This window comes from Acinonyx jubatus, chromosome A1, assembly GCF_027475565.1.
Source record: "Acinonyx jubatus isolate Ajub_Pintada_27869175 chromosome A1, VMU_Ajub_asm_v1.0, whole genome shotgun sequence".
NCBI classification, from domain to species: Eukaryota; Metazoa; Chordata; class Mammalia; order Carnivora; family Felidae; genus Acinonyx; species Acinonyx jubatus.
In genome coordinates, this window is record NC_069380.1 from 25,187,632 (window position 1) to 25,199,026 (window position 11,395).

Genomic DNA, 11,395 nt, shown 5'->3' on the forward strand with positions numbered 1-11,395 from the left:
GGCCCTATAACACCTGGATCTTCAAAATAAACCCGCGCAATGACCACTTCTCATCATCTTCACAGGGAACACAGGGCCAAGCCACCGTCATTTTTCATCTGCCACTGTCCACAGGCTGGCTAACTGCTCTGCCCTGGACCCGGTCTATTCTCCCTTCACCCGCAGGCGGGTGAGCTTTAACAACCTCAGTCCCTTCTGTTAGGCCTCCAACACACCCTCCCACAGCTTCCCAGGTCCCTGGAGGAGGCCCACCGTGAGGTGGTCCCCTGCCCTGTGATTTCATCTCCAGCAACCCCCCTCGCTCAAATATCCCCCCCCACACTCCTGGCTTTCTTCTTCCCGGGGATGTCCACGTGGCTTACATTTCTTCTCATTTCTTAAGGTCTCTGCTCTCCTATCAGCAAGGAAGACCTTTCCTAACCAACCACCTAACAGAGCAACCCTCCTGGATACGGTCTTACCTCCTGATAGGTTATATATTTCCCCGCTACTGTTTATCCCTCTCCCTGCACCCAGTAGAATGGAAGTTCCACGCAAACAGGGACATGTCAGGGCCATGTGTTTTTTGGTTTTTTTTGTTTTTCTTTCTTTCTTTCTTTTTTTTTTTTTTTTTAGTTTTAGTGTCTAGAATACTTTCCACCGGGCGCTTTGTAGATATTTGCTGAATAATTGACAAAACACGAACTCAGTGCAGAAAAGAATATGAGCTTAAAGTCTAACAAGAGTGTTGACATTGAGCAAAATTCTGCGTGGAAAGAAGAAATGCCAGGAAAAGGCCTAAAATTCACGTTTCTGGAAAGCAGATTGTACCCCCCGCCCCCCCCCCCCCCAGAGTCAAAGGCCCCAAGGGCCATTTGCCTGCCCACCGCTGCTTGCCCCTCGTAGGGCCACATGTCAAGATATTTGTCCGGAAAATCGCCATTATTATGGTGACATTTAAAGGAGTTTACCTGTCTGCTTTTGGTGTAGCGCCAAATCTTCTGGGGACATTCAATGGACACACAGACTTTTTGGAGGGGCTTGGGATGGGGACCCCTGCGGACCATCCTAGGGGAAAATCAAAGACCCACCGTTCAGAACCACACCCACAGCCCTAGAGAGGAGGACGGATTTCTGTCTGCCGGAGACGGCTGGGCGCCCCCTCGGAAGTGCGGCAGCCACAGACCCACGACCCGCCGGCCCTCCCCCGCCTCCGTCCGCTCCCGGGCTTCCGAGAGTCCCCGGAGCGCGGCCGCCCTCCCCGCCCCGGGCCCCCCGCGCGCGCCACCCCTGCCCACAGCGGCGAGGACAGGGGCGCCGGCTCCGGGAGCAGGGGCCGGGGTGGGGGTGGGGGAGCACTCCCCGGGAGAGGACAAGGCTCGGCGCCAGCCTCGCCTCGCCCCGAGAGGCCGGGAGCGCGAGGCCGCCGGGGCCCGCAGCCCGCCCGGTGCGCTTGCTGTTCGCCAGAGGGCAACTGCTGCCTGGGGGCCGGGGGGAGGGGGGCAGGGGGCGCCTCCATCTTCCCAGCCTCTCCCGACCTGCCTTTGCCTAGCAGGATGCCGTCGAACTTGCCCAAATCGAACAATAAGCCCCAGCAACTCCTCGGCGTGACCCCTCTCCGCCTCCCCCTCAATCCTGTTTTCCAGGGACTAAGACGAGAAGCAGCCGTTCCGGATTCGCCGGTTGCAGCCACTGGACAGACCGAGCGGCTGCTCGCTCCCTTTGGGGAGCGCGAAAGTGAAGCCTAATTGACAACTGGTTTGCAGCACAAACAGCTGAGGGGTCTTGCCTGGGTCCTCTCTCGGTGCGTCCACCGAAGGAAACGTCGCCTGGAGGGGGCGCCTGCTGCGCGGCTGGGACTGTCCTGGGAGCGGCCCAAGGAAAGAGAAAGCAAGGTCGGGAGAAAACACTCATGAAGAGTACCTTTTAGGTGTAGTGAAGTTCCCTTCAGAACCAGGACGAAGCAGACATTTACAGAGCCTCAGGGAGAAGAGCCCAGACTCGGCTCTTTGCTTAGCAACATAAAGTGTTCATAAAACCATTAAGTGAAAACGCACAATAAAACACAGGTGGTACCAAAGGACAGGGATACTGCTGCGTCCCATTATTGAAATGCTTGATGGCTAAATGGGGAGAGAGAGAGAAAGAGAGAGAGAGGAGAGAGAGAGAGTCTTGGTTCTAGATATGTCTTTGCAGGAAGATACCAAACATTCTCTTGGGAATGAATGGAAATGATGCTGTTGGTACATTAAGTTCAGTCTAATTCTGTTACTAATTTGTGGTGTGGGCATTCTAAGACGGCCAAAGTGGTTAGCCTTGATTTTTTATGAATTTATTCTTTCCAAAGATATTAAGTACTATAAAGCTCTTCATGCACACACCCATCAGCTTTTTGTATCGTTTTGTGACTATTTTTCCTCTATTCCTGCCCTTTCCTAACTCAAAGAAAGGCAAAGGCAGGGAAAACGATGACATGGTGGGGAGGGTAAACAAACTAATAATATTGAAATCTTGCCCCAGGGTCTTTTGGAACCAGCAAAAATTAAAATATAAGAGTAGCTGAGTTCATCATTGCTATTCTAGCTCTCCAGAAAAATTTAACAAACTTTGCAAGCATTTCTCCAAGACTTGCCAGGAGAATTAGACTGGATGGTGGAATTGCTATGATGTTATTAAAATTGGTACAACCAATAGCCATAAACCATTAGTTGCACCACTAAGGTATAGATACGTGTAGGAAAGAATGAAAAATATATGCAACACGGTAAAAAAAAAGTATGTAGGTATATTCTTTTTGAAAATCAAAATGCCCAGCTGTTGCATCCGTAGTATATGTATAGAAAAGGGACTTCACTAAATTAAACTCCTTTATGTACTTAAAGGGACCAGTAATGTTTGCGTGATGTAATTTCTTAGCAGGCCACCAGGTGGCGCGCAGGTTTGGTTCCTACAAAACAAGTTGTAGTTCAAAAGGCTCCATGAGACTCAGCCCGTGACTGTTTCAACGCTTGGCCGTCTCCTTCCTGGAAGGTGGCACGGACATGCAGGGCTGGTAACCCTAGGCCCACTGATGTGAACTCGAAGACGTCCGGGCTAATGCCCGCTGCTGGCTTAGACAGTCTTGGATCTTGTTTTCTGTTGTGGTTTGCTGCTGAGGAGGAGGAAGTTCCTCCTCCCCTCTCTCCCAGCTTATCCACCTGCAAGGGCTCTTCCGGTGCTGCTGATCGACAGCACTACCTGGAAAAGTGTAATTACAGCCTAATGAATAGGTAGGTATGAATGGGAGGGGGCGTCCACCCACAAATGAGTGAAATCAGTTCTACATAATCAAAAGAACTTTGTCAGGTGTTCTAAAATTTAACGTTCTGAATAAATACTGGAATTCCTTTTATTTTCAAATACATATCTGAATACCTATCCTTTTATATTCAAATACACATCTGAATCTTTTTAGCCTTGTTTACTGTGACTCACTGTATTATTTATTGCTGTTACAAATAACACCCAAATTTAGTGGGTTTTTTAAATGTTTATTTATTTTGAGAGAGAGTGTGTGTGTCTGTATGTGGAGGGAGGGAGGGAGGGAGGGAGAGAGAGAGAGAGAGAGAGAGAGAGAGAGAGAGAGAGAGAGAACCCCAAGCAGGCTCCCCCACTGTCAGCAGAGAGCCTGATATAGTCTCAAATTCACTAACCGTGAAATCATGACCTGAGCCGAAATCTAGAGTACTGTGAGCTCACGACCTGAGCCGAAATCGAGAGTGGGAGGCGTAACCGACTGAGTCACCCAAGCACCCCCCCCCCCCCCCCCCCCAGTTTTTGTGTTTTAAAACAATAATAAACACTGCTTATCTTGCAGCTTCTATAGGTCAGGAGTTCAGGCGTGATTTAGCTTGGGACCTTTCTCGTGAAGCTGTCAGAATGTTAAGCCGCGTCTGTAATCATCTGAATCCGGCCGGGCTGGGGCGGGGGGCACTTCCGAGAAGCTCATTCACATGTGCGCTGGTAGGAGGCCTCAATTCCTTCCCCCGTGGACCTCATCCTAGGGCTGTTTTGAGTGGCCCGGTGATAGGAAGCTGGTATTCCCCAGAGCGAGAGAGCCAATAGACAGCAAGGTAGAAGGCACAGCACCTTTCATGACCTCGCGTCGGAAGTCACACACCATCATTCCCTCAACACCAGCCATATTCAGCGTGGGAGAGGGCGGACTACCCAGGGGTGTGAGTATCAGGAAGTAGGGGGTCCTCCAAGACCCCCTTGGATGCTGTCTACAACTGGCCTTGTTTTCCGAATGCAGATCTAAGTCTCTTTCAAATGGACATTTTACCTTGTTTACTGTTATTCTTCCTGTTTCGAAAATGTGTACTTGAGCCACTTTTTAAACGTATACCGGAGGTTTACTTCCCTATGAGTACAAAGGCCTCCCTCCTCCCGCCGATCAGAAAACAATTTCTAAAGAGGTGTGTGTTGGGGAATGTGTGTGTGTCCTGTAATAATACAGTGCGCATATGATATCTCACAACTATAAAAACCGATGTGTTAGGGAGAAGTTGTCTGGTAGGGAATGCTCTCGTTTCAACATTCAGACTTTCTAGCAAATGACAAATTAATAAAATTCAATAAAGGTTATTCAGGGAGTTACTGGGTCACTTTGCTTCATAATTAATAATCCCAAGAATTTTTTTGTATGGCCTGACACTAGCCGTCTGTGAATGGTACCCGGGATGATTCTTATATTCTCTTTTCACAAATAAGGGCTCTAAGGCAGAGCAGCTTTAGGCAACTTCAGGATTGGAGACTGGCTGAGAATTTATAGTTCCAACCCACAATGACCTTGGATGCCATTAAAAAGTTAATAGGAGACTGACTCTCGCTCAGAAAACAGCCTCCACTTCTGTCACAGCAGAGACAGTGCCCAGGCATCAAAGAGCTATGTCATTGATCCCCACACAGGATGGATGCTGCAACAGTTCCAACAGTGTCCCTTGGCTTCAGAAAGGTACCTGTGTGCAATGCCCTTCGCAATGACCTTTAGGGGGAAAGGACCTGAAAGGGTAACCCAGGCCAAGAGATTTTCTTTGTGCCGAGAAAGTCAAGCTTAACGAACATCCGGGGAACCTGGTTGTTTCTTCTTCTGTTTCTTCTTTCTTCTGAACACTAGGTTTCCACATCTTCTATACAGGGGCGCCTGGCTGGCTTAGGGAAGCATGAGACTCTTCATCTTGGGGTTGTGAGTTTGAGCTCTATGTTGGCAGTAGAGGTTCCCTAATGAAAAAAATTAGGGGTGCCTGGGTGACTCAGTCGATTAAGTGTCCACCTTGGGCTCAGTCATGATCTCCCATTAGTGAATTTGAGACCCACGTCATTTGAGACCTGCTTCAGATCCTCTGTCTCCCTCACTGCCCCTCCCCTGCTCGTGCTCTTTCTTTCAAAAATAAACATAAAAAATAAAAAAAAAATTAATGTTTGTTTTTGAGAGAGAGAGCGAGCATGAATGGGGGAGGGGCAGAGAGAGAGAGAGAGGGAAACACAGAATCCGAAGCAGGCTCCAGGCTCTGAGCCATCAGCACAGAACCTGACCCGGGGCTTGAACCCACAAACCACGAGATCATGACCTGAGGTGAAGTCGGAAGCTTAATTAACCAAGCCACCCAGGCACCCCCCCAAAAATTTTTTTTAAGTTAAAAAAAAAAAGACTAGTAACAAAGATATTCTGTGGGGGATGGAAGTAAGCCAAGTTCCACCCAAACCATCCACCTTGGTACCCATTCTAGGACAGTTTATCTTAGTTATTAGGAACATATGGCTTTTGGAGGTAGAGAGACTTGAATATAAATTCTGTCACTTCTCATTGGCTATGTGACCCTGGGCGCTGTATATAATCTCTCTAAGGCTCGATTTGGAATTGAGGATATGAATATGAAATTTTTTTTAAGTTAAAAAAAAAAAGACTAGTAACAAAGATATTCTGTGGGGGATGGAAGTAAGCCAAGTTCCACCCAAACCATCCACCTTGGTACCCATTCTAGGACAGTTTATCTTAGTTATTAGGAACATATGGCTTTTGGAGGTAGAGAGACTTGAATATAAATTCTGTCACTTCTCATTGGCTATGTGACCCTGGGCGCTGTATATAATCTCTCTAAGGCTCGATTTGGAATTGAGGATATGAATATAATTATATGGAACATAAAGATAATTATATTATCTGTGGAATATGAAGAAAATTATATTTATCTTCCTGGGCAGTTGTGATGTGATAGATCTATCTATCTATCTATCTCTCTAAAATCCAACATGATATTACAGAGGATTTTTCTCAAAAAAATGAATAAACTCTGGGAAAAATTAGGGCAGTGAGAATATGTGATGTCCCAAATTTAGGTCCTCCACATGCTGGCATTTCAGGATCCCCAGAATCATGGCCAGGTTCCCACCTGCTCACCACAAAGCAAAGTCTGTTAGTTCACACGTCCTGCCCACACATAAAGCTCCTAATCAAACAGCCAAGTCCCTTATTTAAAAAATGTGAACAAATAAGCAAGAATCATAAAGAAAGCCTGCAGCACAAAAGAGAAAGAGATAATTCACAACAAACAGAAAACAGAAACAATTCAGGAGACAGAAAAGAACAACAACAAACAATACCCTCTAATTAACATCCTCAGAGAAATTCACAAAGGCAGAACAGCTATAAAGGATGACATGAAATTAACAAAAAATAAACAGAGCTCTTGGAGATGGAACAATTTTAATTAAAAACCTTATAAATTGAAGGATTGGAAAATAAAATGGGGACATTTTGCAGAACAAATTTTCTTATACAACAAAATAAAAAATTGAAAAGATTAGACACTTAAAGAATCAGTCTAGGAACCAAGCTCTGATTGACAGTAGCTCAAAAGAGAGAGAATGGAGAAAATGGAGGAGAGGAAATTATGAAAGAAATATAACAAATAATTTCCCTGAGACGAAGGGATGTCTTCAAACTAAATGCTATATTGAGTGTTGAGCCCAGTAAATGTAAAAAGTCCCATACTAGGACACCTCAGGTATTTCACTATTACATACCAGAAAAGACAATGTGTCTTAGCATGGGTCACATTTAGTAAAACGTCAGAACGCTGAAGATAAAGAAAACTAAAACACCCCAATAAAGAAAAATATTAGTATCAGTCCCAGGAACTATACGCTAAGTACCAGGAATTCTTCAAAGCACTACTCTATTAAATCACTGAATTGTTAACAACAGCCCTATGAGTAGATGCGATCGTCATTCCTGCTTCACAGACAAGGAAACTGAAGTCACAGAGTCAGCAAACAGTAAAAGAGCCAAGGTGGAAACTCGCCAGTCTACTGGCAGGGCCCACTCCCTTAACCACTACACACACACCCTCGCAACACTTCACCCCCACGAGGGAGGTGCAGCCTTCTCCGGCAATACTGGATGCTAAACAGAATGGCTCAATGCCTCAGTATTTCTGAAGAAAATTATTTCAGCCTGGAATTCTATACCCAGCCAAATTATCAATGAGGGTGGAGGGAGAATAAAGACATTTTCAGGCAGTTCAGATGGAGAACACTTACTTCCTATATACCTTTTTTTAGCAAGCTGTTTTGAGGATGTAATCCTCAAAAATGAGGGAGAAAACAACAACAAAAGAGTAGTAAGAGGACTCCCCAGAATGACAGAGATGTGTGATCCAGTTTAAAGAAAGATGACTGAAGGTCCCGGAGAGGAAAGAGGAACTCTACGGAGTTGCTAGTATTAAACTTGAGTGTACACACAGCCAGCAAATATATGTACAGCTAGATAAATGTATAAATAAATGTATGGCTAGATAAAGATACAGAGGGGAAGAAAAAAGGTACGTTTAAACTCCAGGAGGGGTGCCTGGCTGGGGTAGTCAGTAAAGCATGTGACTCTTGATCTTGGGGTTGTAAGTTCAAGCCCCATGTTGGGTGTAGAGATTACTTAAAAATAAAAAATAAAATAAATCATTAAAAAAAAAAAAAACAACAACTCCGAGAAAACAAAAAGCTCTAGAAGAAGGTCATGGTCTAGATGAAAAGAGACTGGAAGCAGGAGGCAGACATGGCTTAGGTACTGTTGCTTTTCCTCCTAAGTCCTCTGTGCTGGTTGATCTGTTAGTCACAGACACGGCGCTTTGATGACAATATTTATATCTATATCTAGGTATAATCTTTTTAAGGAGTTAAGCGTCCATAGCTGAGTGGGTTGAAATAAGGAGAAGCTGATTCCTTCATGCAGGAGTTGATTCTACACAGCAAGATTCTGAATCAAAACAAAAACATGAATAGGCAGCTAGGAACACGAATGCTTTGAGTACATTTAAACTCTGCGAAGAAAACTTACAAAGTAGGAATCCGACCTTGATTCGGTAGAAAGAAACCTATTCAGTCAAGGTAGAGAAAGTTCACCGTGTGTCTATTTGAAACAAAGGTGGGTATACAGGGGTTGGAGGGGCTGGTGTTCCCTAGTAGTTATGGAAACGTGGCTTTCCTGGCAGATTTGCACACTGTTTGCACATCAGATCCTGAAGCATGAGGGAAATCAGGGTGGAAGTCAGGCCTGGACACAGCACGACTGCTGCTGCTTGATGCTCATAAAGAAGACGCCAGCCCCTCCCTCAAGGCCAGTGGCCCCTGACCCGGTGTGGTTCCTCAGAGCACAGAGATCTATGGGCTAGGATGCTCCGGGCAGCACTGTTTATAAAGCCGAAGAAAACAAAACCCAGGCCTGGCAACACCCTAAATGTATGTTATTAGTGGGCCATTTAGATAAAAATTATGGTACATCCATAAGTCCTACAAAGCTGTTAAAAGGAGAAGGCTGGGCTGTATTAACTAATACGGAAAGATGTCCATCATGTATTAAGCAACAGAGGCAATTTGCAGAAGAGTATACATACTGTGGGCCTATTAAACATACGGATCTATACGCGCTGCAAAATGTACCTATATAATTTAAAAAACCTTAGTAAAGTAAAATGCATGAGGCCTCTTACTTTTGTCATCGGCTTCTCTGGGGAGTGAAGACGGAAGTCGAGAAAGCACCAAGGCAAGGTTAAAAAGCCAGGGAGGGCTGGGGGGGTGGACCAGAAAGAATCAGCGGACTGGCCGTGAAGCACAGTGGTTAGTGAGGATGCGCAGCTGAGAAAGGATCCCCAGGACCAATGTCTGGTGGGACCCAACCCTACTTGTCCACCTTCCACTGGGAGCTTGTTCAAATCCAGAGGCGCTGTGACCAGCACCGGCAGCTCAGTGGCACTACCAGAGAGACCTTCCAAGGCGGTGGGTGGAGGGGCGTGAGCGGGGTGCTGGGCTGGCCGTGGATGACAGTCAGAGCTCTCACGCATTGAGCGTCTAATCACAGTTAACAGCGACCTCTTAGTTGATACTAATGTCTGTCATCCGTTAAGCCCTACTGTGTGTTACAAGTATTAGCTCATTTTATCCTGGGACAAAGCTAAAAGATAGATGCAGACGTAATTATTAGTCAGGCAGGCTTAGAGAGGGCAGGTAACTAGCCTCAGGTCACACAGCCATAGTAAGAAGCAAAGCTCAGAATCAGAGATCAAATGCTAATTTCTACGAAGAGGCTTAACTACTTACTTACCCCACGAATGACCTCCCCCCCCCCCCCCCCCACTATTCTATACTTTCCCAATTTTCTATAAGGGACACACATTCTTCATTGTCAGGGGTGGGAATCGAATTTAACAAATCATATCCCAGTCAAGGGAGGTTCTGGGTGGGAAGTTTCTCCGTGCAGGTGAGCACAGGAACTAAGGTGATGCTAGGGGAGGAGCCAGGATCTGCAGGAAGGTGGGGGTGTGGGGAGGGACACTAAGGCAGGGGAAAAGTAGAAGTTGGAGACTGGAAAGAGACACAGGGGCCAAGGAGGGAGGAGAGGGAGAGAGGAAGGGCCTTTGTCCCAGCCCTGGGTCCAGCACGATGCTGGATCATAGCCGGTGGCTGCTGATGCCTCGCTGGGCGCCTCTGCCCTGGGCTCTCTGTCCACTAGCGCTGGCCGGATTCCTTCAGTTCGGGGACAGATGGCAGAGCTGGGGAAAACTCATCTCCCTCTGGACAGCCTCAGTTTCCTCAACACAGGGAAGAATTAACCTTCGACAGGAGTTGCTGGGCACGCGGACAACAGCTCAACGGGGTTTAAAAATTGTAACCTTCCCAGGACTCTCAAGACTCCTCACCCAGGAAACAGAGCAGGCTCCCGTTCCTCAAGCTGAATTCAGGAAGACAAAAGTCTGCTCCTCCCAGAAACCATCTGGAGTGTGCCGGGGCTGAAGGCGGTAGCGGTGCCCATCGCTCCTGTGCAGAGTTCTGCAGGTCGGCACGGCACGCAGGAGCAGTGATCCCAGGGCGCAGCTTCAGAAGGGAGGGAGGGGGATGTTTCCACTCCATTTCCACCCTGCCCAGGCTTCCTTCAGCTCTACACACCATCATCATCATCATCATCATCATCATCCACCTAACTGAGGATATCTGACGGTTTGGATTTACTGCCAAACTCTTCCAATCTTAACTCCTCTGGCTCATCTCCCTCAGTTCCAAGAACCATCACCTCCATGCCCCCAACTCCCATCTCCACACCTCCAGTCTCTAGTTCCACATCTTCAATTTCAGTGTCCCAACTGCAGTTCACACTCCTCAAGTCCAAATGGGAATTGTCAGTGTTTTGCTACGTCAGTCTATAGGAAATAAATACAAAGCCATTGTCATCAGTCCATCTTGGATCTTTTCCTTCACTCCCCAAATCCGTTGCTAACTCTGGTTCGTTCTTTCTTCGGAACATCTCCAGAACTTCTTGTCCGTTTCCATCCTAGTTCTCAACTTTGTTGTTTATCAGTTTATTCACTTAACAAATGGTTATTAAATGTCTCTCGTGTGCCAAGCACTATGCCGGACAAAGAGTCAAACACCAATCGCAAATTTCAATTTGGCGGGAGGAGTGCGAGACTGTGGCCTTCACGCACGGCAGCATGGGGTGTCCCTCGCCAGCCCCCCTCCACACCCCCCGCCTCTGGCACCCGCTGCTGACCAGCCAGGCCAGGCAGTCTGAGCTTCAGGAGCGGTTCCGACCACACAAATTCTTCCCAAGGGTCTAGGAGTCTTAGTAGTGCCACTCCTGCATAATTTTCACATTTCCTATAAATTGTTACTCTGGCACATTTCTTTTTTAATTTTTTTTTTTTTAAGTTTATGTTGAGAGAGAGAGAGCACGCACAGGCAGGGGGAGGGCAGAGAGAGAGGGGGAGAGAGAGAATTCCAAGCAGGCTCTGTGCTGTCAGGGTAGAGCCCGAGGCGGGGCTTGAGCCCGTGAACCATGAGGTCATGTCCTGAGCTGAAATCTAGAACCAGACAACTGACGGAGCCA

The 11,395-nt window shown here is 46.9% G+C and overlaps 1 protein-coding gene across 3 annotated transcripts; it reads left to right on the forward strand.

Annotated features, from left to right (window-relative positions):
• The first annotated feature begins 879 nt into the window (after positions 1–879).
• Positions 880–3,407, forward strand: LOC113601005 (translation initiation factor IF-2-like). 3 transcript variants are annotated; one of them, XR_003422124.2, is made up of 3 exons: positions 880–1,426; positions 1,626–1,874; positions 2,896–3,407. XR_003422124.2 is itself a non-coding variant. In XM_053215785.1 (2 exons), exons 1-2 carry the CDS (start codon positions 994–996, stop codon positions 1,718–1,720), a joined length of 528 nt encoding a protein of 175 aa, XP_053071760.1. In that variant the 5' UTR covers positions 880–993; the 3' UTR covers positions 1,721–2,105. The 3 variants fall into 3 exon arrangements, 1 of the variants encoding a protein (XP_053071760.1); XR_003422125.2 differs by having other exon boundaries at positions 2,899–3,407; XM_053215785.1 differs by lacking the exon at positions 2,896–3,407 and having other exon boundaries at positions 1,626–2,105.
• Positions 3,408–11,395: the final 7,988 nt, after the last annotated feature.

Excerpts from the sequence above, each read along its gene's own strand:
- LOC113601005 (XM_053215785.1), top strand. The coding sequence starts at position 994 with ATGGACACACAGACTTTTTGGAGGGGCTTGGGATGGGGACCCCTGCGG. Across the intron at positions 1,427-1,625 it reads CGGGGCCCGCAGCCCGCCCG|GGACTAAGACGAGAAGCAGC; the intron begins GTGCGCTTGCTG and ends CCTGTTTTCCAG.